Source organism: Geotrypetes seraphini, chromosome 2 (genome assembly GCF_902459505.1).
Source record: "Geotrypetes seraphini chromosome 2, aGeoSer1.1, whole genome shotgun sequence".
Classification (NCBI taxonomy): Eukaryota; Metazoa; Chordata; class Amphibia; order Gymnophiona; family Dermophiidae; genus Geotrypetes; species Geotrypetes seraphini.
Window position 1 is genome coordinate 89,779,278 of NC_047085.1, and position 27,488 is coordinate 89,806,765.

Sequence of the window (27,488 nt, forward strand, 5' to 3'; positions counted from 1 at the left end):
TTTCTTTGCCTGGTGAGAAGCTATGGCTTTGAGTGCATCAGTGCTTAGATTCAAGACAGTGCAGCCAATACTCAAAACCTATTCACTGTCTGCAGAAGATGCATCAACATGAGGCCTCAAAGGGCATCTGATTTAATGCGTGCTGCACTTGTGTCAATCTCCAGCTCATTGTGAGGGAGGGAAGCTTCCTCAGTGTACAGAAGATCCCCAGTGCTTTGACACCACAGGCACAGGTCTGAACAGTAGGTTAGTTGTTTGAAGTAGGCAAATACTCAGATTTCTCCTGCAGAGTATGTTTATGATTCCAAGTCTGAATGGTCTTGGTTTCAGAGGAATCAGAGGTCCTTTCAGAGGAGGGGTCAACTGGTCTCCCATCAATTCCTCTTTCACAATGAGTGGTGCTGGAGCCAGCAAAACATACTTAAGAAACCTGACCACATTGGTTTATTGAAAAATCTCCTGCAGAGTTGTCACAGACTCCTGAAGAAGGCACTTTTTTGTATCAAAACACCTGCAGCATTAAGTCTTCTTTTTTTTTACATTTACAGAACTGAATTTCTGCTTTTAATAAACATTTGTGTTTGGAAATATCTCTTGTTTCCCACTTGTTTTTTCTTTGATCTTCTATAAGATCCCACCACACAAGAGATGTAGATCTCCCCCAGAAGCATTCTCATTCCAAGGTTTTGGTAGGGATATGGCTAAGTCTATCCCATTTCCTTTAGACACATAGGATGAGCCCAAGGCAGAAACTTTGGACACCCTATATTGGGATGATCCTCTGAATAAAGCTGTGAGAGTGCCTGTTCACAGAATCCTCAAGCACATACAGCAGGTAAATAAGAATATGAAAACACTTCTTTTTTACCCAGTTCAATTTAATAGTTCATGCCCTTATAATTCACAAATTGGTTTATTGTAATTTACTTTGTTAGTTGCATGAGGATGTTATGTAGGAGACTGCAGAATACTGCAGTTAAATTGAAATGCTATGCAAACAAGTGGGAAAGAGTAGCCCCATTGGCTGCCTATAGAAGCATGAATACTGTTTAAATTATATATGTTAATATTCAGTATTATTCATGGTTTTTCACCCTTGCCTTTCACATAGATTCTGTCATTTTCATCCTCTAGGAAAAGTCTTTGTTCAAATGGAAAAAGCTAAATTACTAATACAACAGGAAAGATACCATTAATAATGTGAATTCTATACTGAAAAATCAACTAACCAGTGGCATCCAAAACCCACAGGATACATAATTGTGGAGGAAAAAGTCTCAGATGTCCTGCTGTGCACAACTGCAATGTTGAAAATGCTGACACTGTTCAGGAGTCCAGGACTGCTCTTTCATCAGCTTAAAAAACCTCCATCCTCAATCTTCAAAATGTTTTTCACCATTTTAATCCAACTTTTATGTTTCCCACTCAGTGCTGTAATATTGTACCAAACATTTGAATATCAAGCACAAAGAACAAACACTTATCTTTCCTTGTCCCAATAGGACCTGTTTCACTAAATGCTTCATCAGGGGACTTGTTTAAGAGCTGCATTTGTGGATTTAATATTATCAATTAAACATAGTAATATTCCATAGAAGACTGGCAGGTTAGAAATTTTTACCTGATCTTTTGCTAATGTCTGATCTTCTTCATGCCGTGCTCAAAAGAAAAATGGCAATTAAACCTTATGCGGACGCTCCTGATATGGACCTGCCCACCCAGCTGAGCCTCTGACATTTTAGTCTCATTTTCAACTCAACTTGTAACCTTGCTGACTTTGCAGTAACTCCACCCAAAATGATTTGCTTAATAAACATACAGAAAAATCATTACAAAAATGCTATCCATTCAATACCACTATTCAAACCCACGGATTTGCATGTATTTAAATGATAAATCATTCGCTTTGAAGTAAGAGTAACATAGTAAATGATGGCAGATAAAGACCTGAATGGTCCATCCAGTCTGCCCTGTAATTAAAATGTCTTTTTTTTTTCTTTTTTATTTCTGGGTCATAAACCTTACATGGTACTGACCTTTGTTTCCAACTACTGGAGTTTCCGCTGAAGGTCACTCCTGCCTATCCAAACCTTCTCCTTTGTGATTCAGACCGTGAAAGTTAGCCCATTCATATTCTAATTAGTGATCCTCTGTGTTCATGCCATGCTTTTTTGAATTCCATCACAGTTTTCTTCTCCACCACCTCCCTCAGGAGGGCATTCCAGGCATCTACCACCCTCTCCGTGAAAAAGAATTTCCTAACATTAGGATGGATATGTCGTCTGCGTATATGTAGTGTTTTAAGTTTAGTTTTTGTAGTCGGTGGCCTAAGGATGCTATGTAAATGTTGAATAATATAGGCGATGGAGCCTTGGGGTACCCCTGACGGGTTATTCCATGGGTTGGAGTGATTTCCATTGCTGGCTACTCGGTAGGATCTGTTTGTTAGGAATTCTTGGAACCATTTCTTTACCTTTCCTGAGATTCCCATTGCGTCAAGGCACAGTAGCATGATTTCGTGGTCTACTAGGTCAAACGCACTGCAGAGGTCTAATTGCAGGATCAGTGCGCTTTTGCCTTTGCTGGAGAGATCATAGAGGTGGTTTAGTATAGAGGCTATGACCGTTTCTGTGCTATATCCTTTCCTGAAACCTGATTGATGTTCGCTGAGAGTGTTGAATTTGTCTAGGTAGTTTACCAGTTGGAGGTTGACCAATCCTTCCTGTAGTTTTGTGAAAAGGGGAATGCTTGCTATGGGTCTGTAGTTGGATGTGAGTGCTGAAGAGATTTTCTGATCTTTGGGGATTGGTGTAATCAGTATGTGACCCATGTCTTTGTTTAGTGTTCCGTTAGTGAGGGCCGTTGTTAGCCAGGTGAATAGTTCCATTTTGAATTCTGGTGGGGCAGTTGTCATGATTTTAGGGGGACATTCGTCTAGTAGGCAGTTTGATTTGCTGTATTTGTTGAATAAATTTAGGAATTGATGCCAATTTGGGAATTCGAAGTGGTCCCAGTTCATGTCTGCTCTGGTATTCTGGTCGTGGGGTTCGAGATAGTGGAGGATATCGTTTGTGGGTGTAGGTAGAGTTGTTTTTAGATCTGTGATTTTGTTTTTTAAAAAGTTGGCTAGGGCTTGGGCAGATGGGGTGCTCTCGTTGTCATTTGGTATAAACGTGCATATAAGTAGGATGATCAATGTGGCAGTAACATAAGTAGGATGATTATGGCATGATGCCGATATTAATAACTCTGTATTGTAACACCACCACAGAGCTCTGTGTATTTCAGTATAGAGCCCATGTATTGTAGGACCTCACAAAAGCTCTTTGTAACTCTGTATGGTAACATCTCTTTGCAGAAGCCCAAGTAAACCGCTCTGAATTGACTCCCCAGTCGTTAGTTGCGGTATAGAAACTCTCAATAAACAAACATTTAAACTTTGATAGTTTTACCAACATATAACTTATTGCATGTGTACTTTAAAATGTATACCACAAAAGTAGATTTCATGTTGTGTGAGTTGTCACAATCATACTGTTTGCTGGGATTGACAAAGTGATTGACTTCCATCATCATGTCACAAGAGATACATGACCCACATTTACGATGACTTCCATTAAAGTTCATTTGTGGTGCACTGCAGGACTAATTAGTTCCTTCAGATTCTTACCCCTAGAAAATGCCACTCCTTAATTCGTGACCTTTGAAAATGAAGTGAGTCCTCATTATTTCCAAATTTTTCTTCAAACTTCTGGCCATCTCTTCCCCACTCACATGCCACCTTTGATAAATCTAGTGCTCATACTACCACCAAAGTAAACACATGGAGAGTAATGTTATAACAGGGGTATAGAAAGCCAAAAGAGCAGTCGGGAAGAGACTGACACATGGATTAGGAGACAAACATAAGAACAATAGGTCCCAAGTACCTAGCTAGATCCCAGGTAGTAAAACAGGTTTTATGCTGCTTAGCCTAGGAACAAATAGTGGATTTCCCTAAGCTATCTCAATAATGGCCTGTGGACTTCTATTTTAGGAAATTATCCAAACCTTTTTTAAACCCTGCTAAGCAAACTGTCTTTTTATTAGCTTTAGCATTCATCAAAAAAGAGTGTTCAAAATTGTAGTGACAACATCAACTGTGCAAGCCTGTGTTTGATATAGACGGTTTCCGACTACAGGAAATATCCCGCCGATGGTGACCAGCCAGTATTTTGTTGAAGCTGTGTCAGGGCAGTGGGATAATCAGACCTGTTCAAAAGAAATTTAAATATACCACTGTCAATAAGTGCTCCATTTTACCTTTAAACAACTGAAACCCTTCCAGTGGTTACTCACTGTTGTCAGCAATCAATCTTCATGCTCTAGCATCTGACATCATTACTTTATGCTCCTCCTATGTCAGTTCACATGAATGAAAAGACTTTGAATTTAAATAAATGAATGACGCAGCTTCAGCAAAATGCTAGCTGGTCACCTTCGGCGGAATATTTCTTAAAGCTGGAGACCATTCATAGCAAACACAGGATTGCAGTTGATGTTGTCACTAAAATTTTGGATACTCTTTTTTGAAGAATGCTAAAGCAAAAAAAAACAAACAACAACAATTGAAAAGTTCTTAAATAGAAGAAGTTAGATGGATATTGGAGAAAAGCAAATAATACCAAAAGCTCCTATACTTTTGTTTCATTCAACTACAGCAAAGCTTTTGACTGTGTGGATCATAATAAACTATGGAGTATTCTAGCACAAATGAGAATATCCATACACATAAATCAGCTGATAAAAAGCCTCTATGAAAATCAAGAACTGTAGTGAGAACAGAATATGGCAACACTGATTGGTTTACAGTAAAATGTGGCATCAGGGAAGGACGTCACCTTACCTATTCAACCTTTACATCAAAGCCATCTTCAGGAAAGCAAATTTGGAAGAAAAGAGCTTTGGTTTCAAAGTTGGTGGCCAAAAATATAAACAACCTGCACTATGCAGATGATACAACGCTCATCACCAGAAGCAAAGAAGACATGCTGTATATACTGAGAAAAGTCAAAGCCGAAAGTCATAACATGGGATTAGAACTGAATATAAATAAGATGAAGATCATGAACATGGAAAATGAAAAATATTTTCAGCTTGATGGTAATAGAATAGAAGTTGTAATGGGTTTCAATCTCCTAAGCTCTTTCGTAAACAAAGATGCCACTAGCAGGGAATAAATACTCTGGAGAATAGCACTGGGTCGCTCTTCAATGAAGGCTCTTGACAAAGTACTCAAAGGCAAGGAAATAACACTCCAAATGAAGATCAGACTTGTCCATACACTCGTTTTCTCAGTGGTAAATTATGGATGTGAAAGCTGGACACTACGGAAACAGGATGATAAAGGGGGTGGAACTCCTCTTGTATGAGGAAGTCTAATCTAATCTAAACAAGAAACAACAAGGCAGGGCAAAGCAAGAACCAAACAAAACCTGAAATAGGAATCCAGTACAGGAGCAGAACAAACTAGGAGAGAACAAAGAGGAGAGACAGCTGGATCCAAGACAGTAACAAAACAGGCACAGGAACAATCACAAACATAAACCCAAACAGGAATATTGACCCAATACTAAGGGCAGAAAACCCTCCAACCCTCTGGGATCCAGCAAGACAAGACACAGGAACACCCACATAGAATAAGGGCAGACCAAAGGAGAAGACACCAAAGAAGATGCCCAACCATAAAAGCATATTTGGATAAACATCCCTTCCTAAAGGAGAAGAGACACAGGTCTAAACCTGTGCTGTGTCTTACAGCATGTATATAGTGGTAGAATTTAGAGTGTGTCCAAAGATTGATTCTTTGGTTCCAAACAGCATGAATGAGAGACTTCATGGAAAGATGGGCAGCAATAGGGTTACCATATTTGTGAAGACAAAAAATAAGAGGACTCATGGTCCTACCCTTAGCCCCATCCCTGCCCCTGCCCCTGCCCCAGACCCTACCCCCTACTCATACACACACACACACAAACTCTATCCTCTTCCCTCTTCAATCCAGTGTGTCACCCTTCTTTCTCTTCCATCAGTGTGTTGCCCCTCCCTCATTTGGGTCTCTCCTCACTTCATCAAGCTTCTCCCCTCTGACTCTCCCCACCTTTCCATCAAGCATCTCTATATGTCTTTTCTATCCAGCATGTCACTTTTTATCTTCTTATTCTTCCATCAGGTGTCTCCTCTCCCCCCATCCTTCCATCCAGTGTCTCTCCCTACCTCTTTTCTATACTTATCCTTCCATCCAGAATATTTTCTCTGTCCCTTTTCTATCCATTATGTCACCTTTTCTCTCCTCATCTTTCCATTTAGCATGTCCCCTTCTCTCTCCCTCATCCTTTCATCCAGCATCTCCTCTATCTCTCCATCCTTCCAACCAGCATCCCCACTCTATCTGTTTTCCATTCAGGGTCCCCCTTTTTAATCCCCATCCTTCCATTTATAATGTTTCCCCTCTTTTTCCCCCTACCACTCTTCCATCCAGCATCTCCCCTCTCCTCCTTTTCCATCCAGGGTTCCCTTTTTCTCATCATCCTTCTTTCTCTGTCCCTAGTGGACTCATTAAGTTTTTGTTCCTGAGACAATCAGTGCACCTTGAAAGCACCATTATGGAGAAAACAGGCTGGGCTCCCTGCAGCACTCTCTTATGGGTCAGTGGCAGGCCAGCCATGTAGAGAAACAGGAAACTGCCAGAGAGGGGCGGGACATGGCAGAAGAAAGGTTTCCAAGGTTAGCGGAAAGTAGCGTGAGAGACTCACTACCGGACTGCCATGGACCTATTGAAGAAAGCACCATGGGAGCCCAGCATGTTTTCTCCATGACAGTGCTTTCAGGGTGCAGTGGTGCTGGGTGCAGGCAGACGCAGGTACAGCCCCTCTGGCAGAAAACCAGAAAATGGTGAAAATCACCAAAACCACCTGGTTGCCAACAGTTGCCTAAAAAGGAGAACATGTCCAGGAAAATGCGGACGTATGGTAACCCTATGAAGGCAAAATCTGAACTGGAAACCTCAAGAAATCAGACTTGGGATATAGCAATACTAGAGAAACAAACTAAAATGCAATCAGAAATGCACATTTCCAAAAGCTGGCATATTCCAATTAATAAATTCTGAATAAAATACTTTTATCTATCTTTGTTGTCTGAGCATTTTGTTTCTCTATTTCTCTTTGGTCCTTACATTTGTTTTATGCTTTTCTCTATTTTTTTTCTTGTCTTTGCCATGTGTTCTATCATATCCACTATCCTCCTACACTTTAATCTGTCCTGTTCAACATCTACCTCTGTATCCCTGTCCCTTTCCTTCCTCCAGTTCTAGTATCAGTCCTCAAAGTGTCCTGATCCAGCCATTATATTCGGGAAAAGGAAAGTCCAGAACACAGCAACATAGCACTAGTAGAGTTTTTAGGATGTACATGAGGTAGAGTATGCCAGGAGAGAAGACGATTGACCTGGCCAAAGTATACCTTACATGCAATGATAATGGGGACCAATTTAAGGAAGCAAAACTGGAAAGTCTACCGATCTGATCCTTTGACTTAATATAGCAGCAGATAGCAAGCAGGAAACATACCAGTTTATGTGTAAGAAGCAATGAATGGGAAAGGGCAAAGTAGAAGAGCACACATCCCTGGATAACTTTGAGCAGGTCTTGGTGATGAGTGATTGCAGATGTTCCTTGGGGAAAGGTGGGTAAAATTTAAGAGCAGATAGGCACAACAGTGGGGCTTACATCATGAGAAACCTGCCTAGGAGCAACTGGGAAAATGAGTAAAACCAACCTGGCTAGATTAGATCATGCACTGGAGGAGAAGAGGTTGGCCTGGATAGAATGGAGGGGTTATTTTTTGAGAGATGAGAGTTTAGATTCCTCGGTTCCACGCAGCTTGGCCATGAAACATGAGTTCTCTTGAATGCTGGAACACATCTGAATACATACACTAAGATCTAATTTACTAGCAATGTGCTTAGCTATGTGCTTAGTAAATATGCCTCATTGGCAGAAATTTGTCTTCTTTTAAAAAACGCACATTAACGTTTTAACACTTTAATATGTGTAACCTTAATTATCCTTAGACAAGCAGGCAGCATAGTCTCACATGTGGGTGATGTCATCCACGGAGCCCTGGTGCAGACAGTGAAAATATAGTATCACTTTAAGCTTTAGAAAGCTTTTAGACCGTACATGTGCGAGTGCCTTCCAGCTCGTGAGGTCATCAGTTTTCTGCAGAGTGAAGAAGATGTATCTCTTTTTCTCCATCGAGTTGCCTTCCCATTTAATTTTTTTATTGAACTTTTTAAACTATTTCAGTTTCTTCTTCTGTTCTTTACTTTTGAAAATCAATGAAGAAGAATAGTAGACAGAAATTTTGGACTTTATTTAAAAACAAACTTCTTTCAAAGTTCAACAGCCCTCACGCAAAGTTCCATCCTTCCTTCATACCAAATCATTGATGGATTTTCGGCCTTATTTCTACTTTACTCCAGCTTGCCCTTTTTGACTATATCTGACTCTGGAGCTATGGTTTAAGAGAAGAGAAGCTGTATTGTTTAATATCAAAGTTTTTTCTCTTTTGTTTCTTTTTTATTTCACATATAGGTCTGGGTCTTGCCAGTACCGGTAGACATCCATACCTTCATCAGTGGCATAATAGCATTGAGTCAATTTGATGCATGCCTTCTGTATTAATGTTTCAACCACGTCTACTAAGATGCATCGCAGTGACATCGATACCTCCATTTGCTTACATCGGTGGCATATAAGCATCCGATATTGTAAATATGCATACCGATATTTTGCCCAATCTGACGCAGATGCATCGCAGTGGGCAGTGCCCTGGCAATTAAGCATTGAGTCCATTTGATGCATGGCTTTCTGGGCAAAACAGGTTGTCATTCTGAAGCGCATCGCTTTTGCAGGCAATAACACTTCAACACCAGTGACACCTTCAATACCATTGGACGCTACATGGTCATGGTGCTTCCACTTCATCAATGAACATTGATACAGATTATTGTTTTGAAGTGCAGTGCCTCCTCTTCATAAATCACTCCATCAGTTCCGATTCATACTAAGTGTAGCATATTCAATAAAGGTATTTTCTCCAGGTTCTTCTTACATAGTACATCGATGATCGAACCTTTATGCAGTATTTCCTTGCATATAGCAGTTTTTCTTTAGTACTGGGGTATCTACATCGATGGTACCTGTCCAGAATCCATCATCGAGCAATGACTCCACTTCGACACCTGTGTCTCCTTCTGTGTAGATTGTGTCTCCTATTGGGCGTGCATCTTCTTTGAAGTCGTCTAACCCTTGTCAACCTGCACAGGATATTGGTTCCAGGGTTGATGACTTTATGTTGTCACAACCCGCGGGCTCCTGATCCTTGCAGCGAGCCGGGACCTCCGTGACTGTACCTGCACACAGCGTGTTCCCTCTAACCAGGGAATCCTTCAGGCCTTCCTAGACAACTGCCTAAGGTAAAAACCAATAGGTTCCAATGTCCTTGGAAAAATCAGGCAAGGGAAACAAACAAAAAAAAACACACCACTGCAAGCATGTCCAGAAAATAATAAGGACAAATTTTATTCTTATACCTCTGATTTTCTTGCCAAGGTATTTGTAATGAATAGCACTATTCTCCATGCAAAGTTTAGTGAAACATAAAACTTCAGGCCAATCTGGCCCAGTCTGGCTTTACAAATCTCAGCTTACCAAATTAAATAAACCCTTTAGGCTGGACTCTAGTTTCTTATATCACAGTCCTCTTCACCAGCCTTCCGGGTGTTAGGATAACCTCAGCAGAATTGCCTCCAACAGCACACAGGTAGAAGGTAGGAACCAAAAATAACATTCTTGTAATCCAATCAGAAATACAGTTTTCCCCAACAAGACAAAAAAAAACTGCTAATGTTGTAGCCCTTCTAAGCAGTGCCTGGAGATAAGGAACTTCTTTTACAAAGGAGCTCTCCTGTGCTTGCTATTCCCACAGAATCTAATCTGCCTCTAATTAGTCTTCAGCTGGGCTGGGAGAGTGAAAAGACAAACGCTCTGTGTTTTGCAATGCTAGTCAGTACAATGTCCCGGTTCAAGCATTGCAGTGCTTTAAAGATTAGCTTTGCTAAGCTCCCAGCGTTTGGCATACAAGCAGTGGCGTACCTAGGGTATGTGGCACCCGGGGCCCATCATTTTTTTGACACCCCCCCATGTAAAAAAATATTTTTTTGTAATGACCATGAAATGGAATAAATGGTCAGAATAGAATCAGGCAGTGAAAATTTTCTTATATTCCAAACATAACATAAATTATGTCTGAATTGTCATGACATCAGAAGTACATATGGAGTAGTTGCAGGTGATGCTTGGGACAGTTCTGATTGTGTTAGTTCGGTTTTATGTGTTTTTTGAATAGAAGGGTTTTTATTTCTTTTTGAAGGTTTTGCAGTCTGTGGTCGATGTCAATTGGTTGTAGAGTTGGGGGTCGAGTGTTGCATCTCGAATGGCTAGGAGGTTGTCGAACAGTTTTTTTCTTTTGACGTTTTTGGTTGGAGGGTGTGTGAATGGTGCGTGAGTTCTCCTATGTCTGGTTGAGGTGGATTGAATTATTTAGCTGAAGAAATTAGTTACCCCCTCATCCCACACACATTAATTCTCTTCCATTTTTGTTCCCATTATAAAAAACACTGATAAGTTCCCAGAAAAAAATACATTAAAATAAGAAGTGAAAACAAAGGCCCCTACAGATGAGAACATAACATAAGAATAGCCTAACTGGGTCAGACCAATGGTCCATCATGCCCAGTAGCCCATTCTCATGGTAGCCAATCCAGGACACTAATACCTGGTCAAAACCCAAAGAGTAGCAACATTCCATGCTACCGATCCAGGGCAAGCAGACACTTCCCCCATGTCTTAATAACAGATTATGGACTTTTCCTCCAGGAATTTGTCCAAATCTTTCTTAAACCAGCTACACTATCTGCTTTTACCATAACTTCTGGCCACTTCATTTTTAAGTTTAGATCTTTCCTTTCAAACAGAGACCTTGCTAGATGTCAAATACAGCACAAGGTAACTTCACATGGACTTAGCTGTGCAGGAAATGTGAATCTCCTCATACACCCACCATATAGTGCAAAAATGTGCAAAGGTCTGTTTTTTTCTTTCGATCACTACATAGCCTAATGCCACACAAGCAGCGCTGTTACAAACATATTCTGTAGGTCAATGCTAAGGATAACAAAGTTTCCTTCCTTGGACCAGAAGGAGATACTGATAAACCACTGGAAGAGATCCCAAAACAACACCCAAAGACCCACTCAGTGTGTGAACCAGTTGAGTGGAGTGGACTAACTGGGGGGGTGGAAATGGGCCCGGAGTTTGCTCAGCAGAATTTCCCAGACCACCTCTTCCTCTCAACACATTGACACGCTGCCACCACCACCACTAGGAACACCTCACTGGGTAGGCCAGCTATGCTATAAACTTTATAAAACACATTATTATATTTTCTTATAAAGCACATATTTTAACTGAACTCTCTGACATCCTCAGCCTTTCCATTCACAAAAATAGAAGGAAGAAAAGTTCCCATTTCCTGCTGTCTCATGTCCCCGGCCTATAAAATATTTTTTTTCTGCAGACCCTTCAAAAGTCTGACCAAATCCTCGTTTCACTTGCATTATAAAGTACTGAGGATGCCATCTCTCCCCAATCCCAGGTCCTAAAGTCTAAGACAGTAGCGCAAACTAATGCTGCCAGATTCAGGAAAAAAAATTTTGATTCGATTCAGCCTATTGAATTGGTTTTTCAATTCGATTTTCCTGCCCAGTTGGGTGATTTTTTTCAAAACTCCTGGTGGGTTTTATAGCTTTTTCACCCCCTTTGGCTTCTCCTAATCACACTGGCGCTGTGGTGTAAATAAAATAAAGAAACAAAAAGGACTTTTCCTCTCTCTGTTAAATCCTAGCTCACGTTTGCAGTCCAACACCAGCTCTGGCAGGATACACATTTCAAATCATCTGACATATTATAATCACAAAACAGAAAATAAAATTAATTTTTCTACCTTTTGTTGTCTGGTTATATTTCAAATCTTGTTGGTCCAAGGCTCTGGTTTTCTTCTGATAACTTGGGGTCTCCTTCTTTCTTCTTTCTGCATGCTAACCATCCATCTGCCAACTCTGTCCTCCCTTTCCATTTCCCTTCCCTCCCCAGGAAGTCTGGTATTTTTCCTTTTTTTCATCTCCCTCCACAGATCCACCTTTTCTTAACTACCCTTTCATCCGGCATCTCTCCCTCCTTCCCCACCACCCGAGTCCACCATCTCTCCCTTTCTTTTCCCAATTACCCTCCTATCCAGTATCTCTATCCCTCCTCCACACCATCCCTTGTGTCCAATTTCTCTCCCTTTCTGTTCCTTCCCTCCCTAAATCCCATGGTCCATCATCTCTCTCCCTCTCCTCTATTTTCAGACCCATTATTTCTTCCTCCGCCCCAAAGTTTGGCATATGCACGTCTCTTTGAACACCCCCTTCCCTCCGTGTACTTCTAAACCAGGGTCCCCCCAAAGGCCTGTCCTCCCTTAAAGGTCTGCCTGTCCCCCCTTGAAGGCCTGCACCCCCCTTGAAGGCCTGTCCCACCTCCTTGAAGGCCTGTCCCCCCCTTGTAGGCCTGTCCCCCCCCTTGAAGGCCTGCCTGCCTGTCCCCCCCTTGAAGGCCTGTCCCCCCCCGAAGGCCTGCACCCCCCTGAAGGCCTGTCCCCCCTTGAAGGCCTGCACCCCTTGAAGGTCTGCACCCCCCGAAGGCCTGAACCCCCCCGAAGGCCTGTCCCACCCCCTTGTAGGCCTGTCCCCCCTTGAAGGCCTGTCCCCCCTTGAAGGCCTGCACCCCCCCGAAGGCCTGCACCCCCCTTGAAGGCCTGTCCCACCCCCTTGTAGGCTTGTCCCACCCCCTTGTAGACCTGTCCCCCCCTTGAAGGCCTGCCTGTCCCCCCTTGAAGGCCTGTCCCTCCCCCTTGAAGGTCTGCACACACCCCCAAAGGCCTGTCTCCCCCTTGAAGGTCTGCCTGTCCCCCCCCCCTTGAAGGCCTGTCCCCCCTTGAAGGCCTTCCTGCCTGTCTGTCACCCCCCTCCTCCTTGAAAGCCTGCCCGCCTGCCCCACCCCGAAGGACCGCTCGCCCCTGGCCTCCCCGCACCACTATGAAGCAGCACTACCTATGCTCCCGGCCTTGCCGTTCAGTCCCCCCCCACCACCCCCGAAGGACCGCTCGCCCCACTGACCTTTCTGCACTACCTATGAAGCAGCCGCAGCAGGATCCCGACGTCAGCGATCTCTGCGCTGTTTAGGCGCTGCTTCCTGCGCCGCGTTCCCGCCCCTCCTCTGACGTCAGAGGAGGGGCGGGACCGCAGCGCAGGAAGCAGCGCCCATGCAGCTCAGGTATCGCTGAAGTCACGATCCTGCTGCGGGCTGCTTCACAGGTGGTGCAGGAAGGTCAGTGGGGCGAGCGGTCCTTTGGGGGTGGTAGGGGGGGAATGAACGGCAAGGCCGGGAACACACCCTCATGGCTGGCACCCGGGGCGGACCGCCCTTCCCGCCCCCCCCCTTAGTACGCCACTGCATATAAGCACTGTTTCACTCAAACTTTTAAGCAAAAATAAAACAGGTAAGAAACAAAACAAAGCCACACATTCCCCACCTTTGCTCAATCAAGGTTCATGGCCTCAAAACCCTTGCTGGGCAGACTTGAAACTCCAAGGTCCATGGGTTCACCACCTTGGACTTGTCCCTCTGCTTCAATCTCCAGCATATCAGACATCTTCACAATTAGGGCTAAGTTCCCCACACCTCCGTGGAGGAGCAGTGTGCTCTCCTGCCCCCTGGGCTCCTCCCATCTCTGTCTCAGCTGCTCACTTTTAACCCCAATCAACTCGCCCCTCCCTGCTCTGAAGAGGGGGAAAGGGAGAGAAAACTTTCTGCAGCTGAGCTTGCCTCAGTGACAACTTCCTGTGCTGAGGCTGGCCTTCTGGGAGCTGTAGTTTCTTAACCCCCCTGAGCTAGCCCAAGTGAAGTCAGCGCTTTCAGCAAACCGTGGAGCCAACCTGGACAACTCTCATGCCTCAGGGTTTCCTGCTCTTCTTCCCTAAATCCTGTGCCAAAACTAGGAAGAGAGCTAGATTTGTCACAATGTGCATTGCTCTACATCATTTTCATCTACTATGACCTACTTACTTTTGATAGAGCATTAGTTGCAGTTTTGAGGGAGTATTTCATCGGAGGGGTACCGAAGACATCGGTTCCATCTCAGCTTCTGTTCTTCAAGTCATTATCAATGTTCATCTTCAGAGCATCGTCAAAATATCATCATATATCTGCAAAAACTGCATCAAAGTTCATCCTCAAATCATCGAGTCAGTTAATCAAACTGTCAACGTTCTTTATCGGAGCTTTGACATTCTTCATCTAAACATCATCATGGCAGTGAATAAGAAAAGAAATTGATGTTTTGTCACAGATGGTATAGCTGCTAATCTTAGAGTGTCAGTAGGAGTCCAAAACAATGACATCGATGATTTTCATCAGGTTATGGTGACAGAAATCCACCATGGGTGTAGAGCCTGTAAGGTGGCCTTTCTCCTGTTGTTTGGACTCAGTCACATACAGACTAGTGGAGGAATCTAACATGAGTGTAGAACCTGACGTTAGATACCAGGATCAACCAGCATCGATCCACATTGCAACTGGCTTTCCATACTACTTCAGGAATCCACCATGGATGTAGAGCCTGTAAGGTGGTCTTTTTCCTGTTCTCTGGATACAAACATTCAAAGACTAACATGGGTGTAGAGCCTGTTAAGATAGTTTTCTTACCATGTTTAAAAAATAAATAATAATACAAGTAGTGTTTACTTTTGTGCTTATGCACTATCAATGGACATTCTCTCTGTATATTTTATCCATTGAAGCAGAATGGTTCTCTGCTTTATCTTATAAGCAGGTTCAACCAGGGTTTTTACTGAAACACACCTTCCACTGTACAATCAATGTTCATACAGTATTTTGCAGAAGGCTCATATAATTACTTTGAAGTATCTTTCCACTACATCCTTTTTAAGATTTATTTTTTTTTCCATTTTACTCTAGTTTATCTTAAACAGAGTCTCTGGGCTGAAGGTTTCAGTACATGGTCTAAAATTACAGGATTATATGTTAAAACATCAGTGTGCACTACCCAAGTTCTAATAGATAAGATTATAGTTCTAGAGAGACCTGTTTCTGCTCTGCATTCTATACAGGTCACATTCATATCTTTCAGTTTCCTTTTCAATTTCTAGCAAGAGAAACTAGATATGCTTGGGTGCAATTAGCGTATATAATAGCATCTCATAGTACCATTGGGTATTGTTCCAGAACTGAAATCAAGCCCTACCTTTATCCCAAGTCCTTTGGTTTTATATTGATCTTCATTCAGTGCATTACTGTTCTACTTGTTCTACTTCTCTGCAGTATGCTGTGTTTTTGTCTAACATGTTACATGTTGTGTTCTCTAGACTATTTCTAGGTCACCTCCTTTTTACCTCTCTTACCGATAATATATTAGTTCCTGCTAACATAATACAGTCACGTAAGACTCAGAATTCTTCCATGGTGCTCCTGAAAGCCTGTAGTCTTGATTTACTGTTGGAATCATTTTAAGTGTCCTGATGGTCTTTACTAAATTGATGACCTCATATAATCTGTTACAACCATTTCTTAATGGTCTCGCAGAGTTATTTTACTTCTTGTTTTTACTAAGAGAAGAAGAGGTAAGGACTACTCCGGAAGAGCAGAGTAGTTAGCCTATTTGACTTTTTCTGCTATTATGCTTCTATATTTCTATAGGGAATATTGTGGTGTGCTTTTCTTCCACACACAAAATTTTATTCTGTGTTTATGTTAGTTTTTGCTGGTCCTTTGATATTATGCTACTGTCCAGCAATTTTAGTTCTCCTCATTTTGTTTTTCCCCATGGCATTCTTATGTGTGCAACATTGAGGTTTTCTCCTCACGAAAAAACATTGAGGTTACCTTTTCCTCTCATGTTTTCTGATATTGGTGACCTTTTTTTCTAGAAATATCTCTATTGCTTCCTAAGAAGATTCTATTAATCACTTTAACTCAGCAAACACATTGCCTATTTTCGTTTAGCTGGGTCATACTCAACTCAACTCTACAGTATCTCCTTACCTTCAGTTGATGCCACTGGCTCAGGAATAATTTATTTGATTAATTTGGGATAATGCATGGCTAAGTTCAGGCTACCCATATTTCCTCTTCTATATTGAAGTAAAAGTATACAGGAGTCCAATGACACTGGTTCGTTACTTTGGTTTTCTTTTCACCTACTTAAGTACTCCTATTTCATATGGCACTTATACTAGGGGCAACATCTATCATGGCTCGTTTCTCCATTCCTTATTTTATTTGGATAACATTTTATATATTTTGATTTCCAAGTTTCTAACGAGCCAAGTAGTTTTTAAAAGTTCAACTACTTTCCTTCTAGATATAGACATATACTTTCATGGGTTCAGATCCCATTTTTAGTGGTGTTCTATCCTTACTAAGCTCCTCTTGAGGAGACTTTAAAAAAAATTAAGAACACTAAACCAAATTGTTGGGTTTTACAAAAATATTAAACAAATCCTTTCACACATTCCTTGTTTGATCTTTCAGGTGATTTCATACTTACTGGCATATTATCTTGGGGTTTTTTAAAATTCTTTATTCATTTTAAAATTGAACAGCAAGTGCACAAAAGAATATATTGTACAAGTTATTCCACAATAGCACATCAATCTCTACCACATAAAAATCTAGTGATGCAATAACCCCCCCAAACCACCCTTCCTTTATCACATTTTCAATAGGAATAAACACACATATTATATAGCATATTATAACATATTATATAAAATTATTCCTAACTCCCTCCCCCCTTTTGTCTGCTAAAAAAAGAAAAGGAAAAGAGAAGAATCAATGACTATTCATCACAATATTTTGCCAATGGCCCCCATATTTTTATAAAGTAGTATATGTCCCTCTTTGTACTGCTATTACACGTTCCATTTTAAATATATGGCATAATGAATTCCACCAAAATGTGTAGCTACGGTTTTTGTGATTTTTCCAATTATTGGTTATATGTTGGATGGCAACCCCTGTCATAACTAATAAAAGTTAATATTAAGATATTTTGGGATTCAATTTGATCTCAAGTGAACTCATTATTGGAAAATCATGTTGCACTTTCTTACGATACAGTGTTATTTGGCATGATGATGAGGAAAAAGAGTCAAATATCATCTTATAACTGGCATATTATCTTGATAATGTATATCCTCTGGCTGTTTCTACTGATTTTCTCATTTTAAGGCTTATTACATTACTTTTTCAGCCTTTGTGAGATATAATAGATTAATAATAATATTACAAATATTTTTATCGAGAGGTTGGTTTTTCTACACAGTAAGCCACTATGAGGTACATAATCAAAATGAAAATACGTCTAAAAACCCGCCTAAATCGGTACTTGGATGATCAAAAAGACAGGTTGTCCAAGTACCGATAATCGAAACAGGTTTTACATAGTAACATAACATAGTAACATAGTAGATGACGGCAGATAAAGACCCGAATGGTCCATCCAGTCTGCCCAACCTGATTCAATTTAAATTTTTTAAATTTTTTCTTCTTAGCTATTTCTGGGCAAGAATCCAAAGCTTTGCCCGGTACTGTGCTTGGGTTCCAACTGCCAAAATCTCTGTTTAGACTTACTCAGCCCATCTACACCCTCCCAGCCATTGAAGCCCTCCCCAGCCCATCCTCCACCAAACGGCCATATACAGACCGTGCAAGTCTGCCCAGTACTGGCCTTCAATATTTAATATTATTTTCTGATTCTAAATCCTCTGTGTTCATCCCACGCTTCTTTGAACTCAGTCACAGTTTTACTCTCCATCACCTCTCTCGGGAGCGCATTCCAGGCATCCACTACCCTCTCTGTAAAGTAGAATTTCCTAACATTGCCCATGAATCTACCACCCCTCAACCTCAAATTATGTCCTCTGGTTTTACCATTTTCCTTTCTCTGGAAAAGATTTTGTTCTACGTTAATACCCTTCAAGTATTTGAACGTCTGAATTATATCTCCTCTGTCTCTCCTTTCCTCTAGGGTATACATATTCAGGGCTTCCAGTCTCTCCTCATATGTCTTCTGGCGCAAACCTCCTATCATTTTCTTCGCCCTCCTCTGGACCGCCTCAAGTCTTCTTGCGTCCTTCGCCAGATACGGTCTCCAAAACTGAACACAATACTCCAAGTGGGGCCTTACCAATGACCTGTACAGGGGCATCAACACCTTCTTCCTTCTACTGACTACGCCTCTCTTTATACAGCCCAGCATCCTTCTGGCAACAGCCACTGCCTTGTCACACTGTTTTTTCGCCTTTAGATCTTCGGACACTATCACCCCAAGGTCCCTCTCCCCGTCCGTGCATAACAGCTTCTCTCCTCCCAGCATATACGGTTCCTTCCTATTATTAATCCACAAATGCATTACTCTGCATTTCTTTGCATTGAATTTTAGTTGCCAGGCATTAGACCATTCCTCTAACTTTTGCAGATCCTTTTTCATATTTTCCACTCCCTCTTCGGTGTCTACTCTGTTACAAATCTTGGTATCATCTGCAAAAAGGCACACTTTTCCTTCTAACCCTTCAGCAATGTCACTCACAAACATATTGAACAGGATTGGCCCCAGGACCGAACCCTGAGGGACTCCACTACTCACCTTTCCTTCCTTCGAGCAACTTCCATTAACCACCACCCTCTGGCGTCTGTCCGACAGCCAGTTTCTGACCCAGTTCATCACTTTGGGTCCTAACTTCAGCCCTTCAAGTTTGTTCAACAGCCTCCTATGAGGAACTGTAACAATGGCTTTGCTGAAATCCAAGTAAATTACATCTAGCATATGTCCTCGATCCAGCTCTCTGGTCACCCAATCAAAAAATTCAATCAGGTTCGTTTGGCACGATTTATCTTTTGTAAAGCCATGTTGCCTTGGATCCTGTAACCTATTAGATTCAAGGAAGTACACTATCCTTTCTTTCAGCAACACTTCCATTATTTTTCCTACAACTGAAGTGAGGCTCACCGGCCTGTAGTTTCCTGCTTCATCCCTGTGACCACTTTTATGAATAGGAACCACATCCGCTCTCCTTCAATTCCCAGGAATCACTCCCGTTTCCAGAGATTTGTTGAACAAGTCTTTAATAGGACTCTCCAGAACCTCTCTGAGCTCCCTTAGTATCCTGGGATGGATCCCGTCTGGTCCCATCGCTTTGTCCACCTTCAGTTTTTCAAGTTGCTCATAAACACCCTCCTCCGTGAACGGCGCAGAATCTACTCCATTTTCTCGTGTAACTTTGCCAGACAATCTCGGTCCTTCTCCAGGATTTTCTTTTGTGAACACAGAACAGAAGTATTTGTTTAGCACATTTGCTTTCTCCTCATCACTCTCCACATATTGGTTCCCAGCATCTTTTAGCCTAGCAATTCCATTTTTCATCTTCCTCCTTTCACTAATATATCTTTAAAATTTTTGTCTCCCCTTTTTACATTTTTAGCCATTTGTTCTTCCGCCTGTGCTTTTGCCAGATGTATCTCTCTCTTGGCTTCTTTCAATTTCACCCTGTAGTCCTTTCTGCACTCCTCTTCTTGGTTTTTTTTATATTTCACGAACGCCAACTCTTTCACCTTTATTTTCTCCGCCACTAGTTTGGAGAACCGTATCGGCTTCCTTTTTCTCTTGTTTTTATTGATTTTCTTCACATAAAGATCCGTAGCCATTTTTATCGCTCCTTTCAGCTTAGACTACTGTCTTTCCACTTCTCTTATGTCCTCCCATCCTAACAGCTCTTTCTTCAGGTACTCTACTATTGCATTAAAGTCCGTACGTTTGAAATCTAGGACTTTAAGTATCGTACAGCCGCTCTCCACTTTAGCCGTTATATCAAACCAAATCGTTTGATGATCGCTACTTCCCAGGTGAGCACCCACTCGAACATTAGAGATACTCTCTCCATTTGTGAGGACCAGATCCAATATTGCTTTTTCCCTTGTGGGTTCCGTCACCATTTGTCTGAGCAGAGCCTCTTGAAAGGCATCCACAATCTCCCTACTTCGTTCTGATTCTGCAGACGGAACATTCCAGTCCGCATCCGGCAGGTTGAAATCTCCCAACAGCAGAACCTCCTCTTTCCTTCCAAACTTATGGATATTCACAATCAGATCCTTATCAATTTGCTGCGATTGAGTCGGAGGTCTGTAGACTACACCCATGTAGATAGAAGTTCCATCTTCTCTTTTCAGAGCGATCCATATCGCTTCTTGCTCTCCCCAGGTGTCTTGCATTTCCGTCGCTTGGATATTGATCTTTACATAGAGAGCTACTCCTCCACCTTTTTGACCATCCTTCCTAAAAAGATTATATCCTGGTATGTTTGCATCCCATCCATGTGATTCACTGAACCATGTCTCTGTGATAGCGACAATATCTAGATCTGCCTCTAACATCAGGGCTTGCAGATCATGAACTTTGTTGCTTAGACTGCGAGCATATGTGGTCATCGCTTTCCAGCTATTTTTCAGCGATAATCTCCTTTTTCGTATGGATTTTTTTTTTTCGTTTCACTTTCCGTTGCAATACTAAGAAATGAGTTGCTGATATTGTTTATGTTGCAGTCTTTACTACTATCGCATCTTTTCTTTTGCCGGGGGTGGTCTCTATAATTGTCCTTCGTACATACACCACCCCCACCTTCTAGTTTAAATGCCTAGAAAAATATTGTCTAAATTTCTCTGCAAGGTTTCTTTTTCCTGCTGTAGTAATATGTAGCATATCACTCTATGGCTTTAAAAAGTTCTTTCAGCCAGCGTATGTAAATATCTCAGTGAAATGTAATCGGGTCTGGACATATTTGTCTTATTATCTCAGTCCACCTTGTTTTTAAGAGGAAGCCTTAGCCCCACCACTCCACAGCTGTAAATCTCTCAAAAGTATAGATCGGTGGAGTCGGATGACGGCAGCGTACTTGGGAGACCCTTGATACAGCTCCTTGAGAGCGAAACATGTCGGGTAAGACTCCCAGGTTCTTTGGCTGAGATGAGCTAAGTATTTAAGCACTTTATCTTTATAAATCGCTCATTTGAGATATTTATTCATTATTTATTATAAATGTTGGCACAATGACACTTTACAAATATTAGAAAGGAAAAGCCAATGATGAGGCACCACATAATCCTTCCCGCAGTTACAAGATTTACATCGGTGGAGTGGTGGGGCTGAGGCTTCCTCTTAAAAACAAGGTGGACTGAGATAATAAGACAAATATATCCAGACCCGATTACATTTCACTGTAGTAATATGTAGCCCATCAGTGCAATATAGCTTCTTGTCCTTCCATGTATTTCCCCATCCTCCTATGTACCTGAAGCCTTCTTGATGACACCAGGCTTTGAGCCATCTATTAAAGTCCTCTGTGTTTTTCACTCTTTGCTCTCCCTTTCCATATGCAGGCAGTATTTCAGAAAAAGCTAAAGTCTTTACAAAAGGTTTCTCGCCCTCACCAAGCTCCCGAAAAGCTTTCTGTGCTGCAAGTGTAGAGTTGTTGGCCAGGTCATTTGTTCCCAGATGGATAACAACATCAGTGTTAAAATCCTTAGTTTCTTCCTTAATTATAGTCTGTATTTACATTACATTACATTACATTACATTAGTGATTTCTATTCCGCTTGTGCCTTGCGGTTCTAAGCGGATTACAAATTAGTAGTCTGGATATTTCCAGGAGCGTTACAATACAAAGAAGCATGTATATAGCAGGTTACAATTGATAGTTTGGACATTTCCAAGAGAATTACAAAACAAAGAGTAAGTATATAATAGGTTACTGTGATGAATAATAATACATTCGGGATATAGTAGTGAGTTATACAATGTTGAAGGAAGCAGTTTTCTGGTTACAGCCAGTGATTTCTTGTATAGGTTTCTGACTATGTAGTGGGGAAAAGGTTTGATGAATTGACTTGGTGTTGCTGTGGTGGTGGTATTCATGAGAGTATATTCTAGTGCTATAGTGAGGTCAGAATGATGGGAAGTGTTTTTTGAAAAGATGAGTTTTGATTTCTTTTCGGAATACTTTAATGTCTGTTGTTTTGATCAGTAGATTGGAGATGGTAGGGTCAATTTTCGCTGCCTGTGTTGCTAAAAGGTTGTCGTATAGTTTCTTGTGTCGGGTACCATTGAGAGGGGGGTAGATTAATAGGCTCTGAGTTCTCCTTATTCTGGGTGAGAGGTTACGGTATAGTCGGTTGTTTAGGTAGCTGGGTGCAGTTCCATGGGTTACTTTATATAGTAGACAGTAGAATTTGAATTGGGATCTTGCTTTTATCGGTAGCCAGTGTGAGTCTAGGTATGCATTGGTGATGTGGTCATATTTTTCGAGGGAGTAGATGAGTCTGAGGGCTGTATTCTGGACGGTCTGTAGTTATTTTATCATGTAGTTTGGGCATGGTAGGTAGAGGCTGTTGCAGTAGTCTACAATACTTAGTACAAGGGATTGTACTAAGATCTTGTATTGATCTTTGTTGAAGAATTTTCTTATTTTTCTTAGGTTTCGCATGGTGAAGAATGCTTTTTGGATGATTTTGTGGATTTGTGTTTGCATTGTGCAGTTTCTGTCTAGTTGTATTCCCAGAATCTTGAGTGTGCTCTGTATTGGGCACTTCATTGTGTTTAATTCCAGACTGGAACTTGACTGGTATTTGACTGGAACTCCTGGTAGCTGAGGATCCTGGAAGACATTTCACTATTTTGGTCTCCTCGTCTTGTGTTCCAAGGTTAATGCCTCTGATGATGGAATCCCCCAACAGTAATAGTTTTCTGTTTTTGGCTTTTTTATTTGTGCTTAGGGTGCGCTTGTTCTCTTGAGTTACCTTCATTGGTTCGAGTCCCACCTCCCTTCTGTTTTCTTGAGTATCGCAGTGCACTAGTGGAGCGAAGGAATTCTGTAGAGGTAATATTTGTGAAGGTGGATATTTCTGTGTTACATGTCACAGTCTTCCTGAGCCTACTGTGACCCATTTATTCCTGGGCTGTTTTATTCTTTGAGGTAGAGGTGGTAAGTTGGTATGATTTTGTGGAGTGATGGAAGCTGCTTTAATTATATTCAATTCCTGTTTAAGTTTGCAGAGCTCCTCCTTAATACTAGCAAGTTGAAGACAGATGGGGCAAGCCTTAAGTCAAATAGTATGTCTTGGAATTAAAGCACCACAGTGATAGCATAGAATAAAGGTCATCTTGATTGGTTGTGAAGTGACTTGATTTGAGTAGTCCTGATTATTTGGGTCTCTATATATGAAAAGTGGTCCCTGGAGTTGGTGAGACTATAAGTCTTACCCTTATTCCTATGAAGGGAAAGGGAAAGAGGAAATACGATTTAACAAAGGAAAGACAAGGGTTTATTTTTTGTGTTTTTTTGTTTTTTTAAGTAAGAAACAGGGAGGAGAAGAGAAATTAAGCAGATATAATGCTGTAAAACAGTGAAAAGAGCAGAATATGAAATGCTGAGTAACTTAGCTTTTAGAAGTTCATAGGGCAGCCTTGTTCATAGCACTGTCCCAAAGATAATGCAGTTAACCTTAGTAGTAAATCAGAGCCCCTCCCTTCTCTACCTAATCAGCAGACACAATGGCTAAAAACTAGTAAGTCAGAAATACAGGCTCTATACCACCCTAAAACATAGTATTTTAAACAAAAATGCAGGCTCTATAACAAATCAGTGGCTACCCTAAAACACAGGATTTTCCCTACTTTAGTCACCCTGTGCCATAGGCACCAGGATTTAATTAGAGTTAATAAAGTCTTATCCTTATTCCTATGAAGAGGAAGAGGAAATAAGATTTAACAGAGGAAAGAGAAGGGTTTATTTTTTTGTGCTTTTTTTTTGGGTTTTTTAAGTAAGAAACAGGGAGGAGAAGAGAAATTAAGCAGATATAATGATGAAAAACAGTGAAAAGAGCAGAATATGAAATGCTGAGTAATTTAGCTTTTAGAAGTTCACAGGGCAGCCTTGTTCACAGCACTGTCCCAAAGATGTTTTAGATGTATCTAGAAGCAGCTTAGGCCTTTTGACTGCTGCTGTGCACCCAGAGTGAAAAGGGGCGTTTTTGGAGGAGTGGTAAGGGTGGGGGGTGGGCGGGATGTGGGCTGACCAGACTTAGTCATCCTGCAGCGATAATCAAAAATTTGACGAGGTTGCCTGGATGGAACTTGTATGTTTTGATTTAGACAAAGTCAAAAAAGTTATAAGTTCCAATCGGGTTGCGGCTGCCACAATCAGTTTAGTGACCCAGGCAACCCATTGCCCCCCCCCCAAGCAAAGACTATGAGCAGGAGGGATGCCCAGTCCCTCCTGCCCGCACCCACCATGACCCCCCGCAACGATCGCTGGAAGGAGAGATCGCTCCTGCTGGATACCCCCCCTTAACCCCCAAAAGTTTGCCTTCACTGGAATGGCAGGCCTGCCCCTTCCAGGTGCACCTTTGCAGGAGGGTTGGGGCAGATTTCAGCAGAAGGGACTGGGCATCCTTTCTGCCATAATCGTTATGGGGGGAGTCCCGGCGGGTGTGGGCAGGAGGGACTGGGCATCCCTCCTGCCACGATCATTGCAGGGGGTTGCAGCAGATGCGAGCAGGAAGGACTGGGCATCCCTCTTGCCGTGATCATAGCATGGGGGGGACGGATCCACAATTCTCTAACTGGAGTTTATGACAGATGCCAGTTAGAGAATCATAGTTTTAGGTGAAGGTCTGGTCCCTCCCACGTACTAAAAGGGAAACTAGACAATCAACTCTCCAATCTACTGATCACAACACCAGACTACAAAACTTTCAGAAGAGAAATAAAAACCCTGCTATTCAAGAAATCCATCAAGACAAACTAACACCGCAGGAAGCATTTCAATCTCCCCCAGATCCCACAACCTTCTAACTAAATTATCTGTCTTGTAATGACCCTGAAACATTGTCCAGATCTCCCCCGAAGTAACCTGCTCTACTTTGTAAATTTCCTGGAAATGTCCAGACAACCTGCTCTACTTTGTAACTCTCCTAGAAATGTCCAGATAACCTCTTGTGTAATCTGCCTTGATCCGCAAGGTAATGGCGGAATAAAAATCACTAATGTAATGTTTGGGACTTAGGCAAATTTTTATTCAGGAATAAGGTTTAAAGACAGACGTAGTGGAGGTCTGGGCAATTAAACACCTGAACATACAGGTAGGCCATTCTTGAAAAAAAACAACACATTTTGGATGTTTCTTTTGAGAATGGACATTTCCCTGCTGCTTACTTTGGGCGCCTAGTGCCTTAGGTCAAAAAGGGGCTTACACCTTTTCTTTGATTATGCCCCTCTAAGTTATTTTATTTTTATACTTCATAGTATCAGCTTTTCTAGGATAGTTCCTACTTTTTATCCTCTAAAACAATTCTTATCAAGAAAATTATGCTTTTTTTAAAATCACAAACTTCCTTTCCCTTTTCATTTGTATCCATTCAGGTATAGGACTGCTTTCAATTGTTCATTAAGTCAACTGCTCCATATAAGTGGATTAGCCAGTAGTCCTCTCTTATTTGGTTTTGAATCTTTTTGGTGTCTCCATCACCTATATTAAGAGACTTTTGACTCTAGGAGGTCGAGTATTTTTATTTATTTATTTATTTTTACAACCTCCATGCATATAGGTGTTCTCAGAATCTTCTGTTTACCTATAGTAGGGCATGGAATTCCTCTATTCTTTTCTTCCATTAGGTTCCTTCCCTTGTCTCCGTGCTCTCATGTCAGACATTGGGTCTAGTTTTTTGCAAAGCAACTCAAATCTTTCTGGGTTTCTAGGAACTCAACTATCCCTCCATTCCTTTTGTTGAAGTTAGGGAGTCCCACATGCGAGAATATGCTGCCTACTTGTCTAAGGATAAAGCACAGTTACTTACCGTAACAGATGTTATCCTGGGACAGCAGGCAGATATTTTCACAACCTACCCACCTCTTCTAGTTGGCTTCTTTGCTTGACCTCGCGAGCTGGCGTTCAGTCTAAAAGCTTGCTAAAGCTTAAAGTGATACTACACTTTTCACTGTCCATACCAGGGCTCCGTGGATGACATCACCCACATGTGAGAATATCTGCCTGCTTTCCCAGGATACGGTAAGTAACTGTGCTTTTTGCAGTGTGAACCAGATGACAAATTATATTACTTTATCAGCACTGTTTGACCTTTTACCCTTTTAGCAAAGAAGCAGACAAACTAAGGCAACAGCTAAAGGAAAAACAATTATCTGCTGATGAGGATAAATATTTATGTAACAAAATAGCTGAAAAGTGTGAATATTTGACAAAAGAAAATGGATATTTACGTTCCCAAGTACTGGAAAGTACCAACCACTTACAAAAGGTAAGTTTTCTTACTAAGTATATTTCCAGTACAATAGGCGTGTCATTCTGGACAAGCAGGTCATCTCCCCATGGCCGTGCAGAAGGAATCCACTCTAGATTTTTTTTCTGTGACCCTCCTACTTCAGCGGGAGCTCTACTGCCACCTGCAGTTTTTCCTTTCTGAAAGTGAACCAGAAGGAGTGTTTCTGTTCTGCTCTCTCCTTTTTCTTATTTTATTTGGTGTTTTCAGTTTTTATTTGGTGTTTTTAAGTGCTCAGAACTCATTACCTTTAGTGTCATCTCTGCCTGCATAGAAAAGCAGACTGAGGTACCTGGTGGTACTTTTTAGCCAGCCTGCACAAGTAATTTGGAGCTTGAGTCTTCCCCCGCTTTCCCTCACCTTCTGCTTAGCAGGGGTTTAAGTGTGGGCTATTAGGCATCTGTAGGAGGCTCAGCAGTGTCTCGCAGGGTACTGGGCATCCCTCCTGCCAGTGGGGAATGGGTGGTCATGGCCGCTAAACTTATCGCAGCAGAGAGATCCCTTGCCGCGATAAGCTCAGCAGCCACTTCTGCTTACAATGTGGGCCCTTTGCCCTCTCCTACCCACACTGGTGCTGTGGTGTAAACAAAATAAACAAACAAAAAAGACTTCCTCTTTTAGGTCCTAGTTCACGCCTGTGTCTAACACCAGCTCTGGCAGGATACACATTTCAAATCTGACATATTGTAGTCACAAAACAGAAAATTAAATTATTTTTTCTACCCTTTCTTGTCTGGTCATTCAAATCATGTTGGTCCCAGGCTCTGGTTGTCTTCCGATAACTCGCTTGCCAGGATCTCCTTCCCATTTGTCATTTTCTTTCTCTGTGTTAACCATCCATCTTCCATCTCTGTCCTCCCCTTTTATTTCCCTTCCCTCC

General features: G+C 41.7%; 1 protein-coding gene across 3 annotated transcripts in view; it reads left to right on the top strand.

Annotated features, from left to right (window-relative positions):
* LOC117355891 (trichohyalin-like) overlaps positions 1–27,488 on the top strand; it is a 178,607-nt gene that overhangs the window by 111,934 nt on the left and 39,185 nt on the right. For all 3 annotated transcript variants that reach the window (XM_033934974.1, XM_033934976.1, XM_033934975.1), the window contains one exon: positions 26,425–26,587. In XM_033934974.1, coding sequence (XP_033790865.1) covers positions 26,425–26,587 — 163 coding nt within the window. The remainder of the gene's footprint in view (positions 1–26,424; positions 26,588–27,488) is intronic.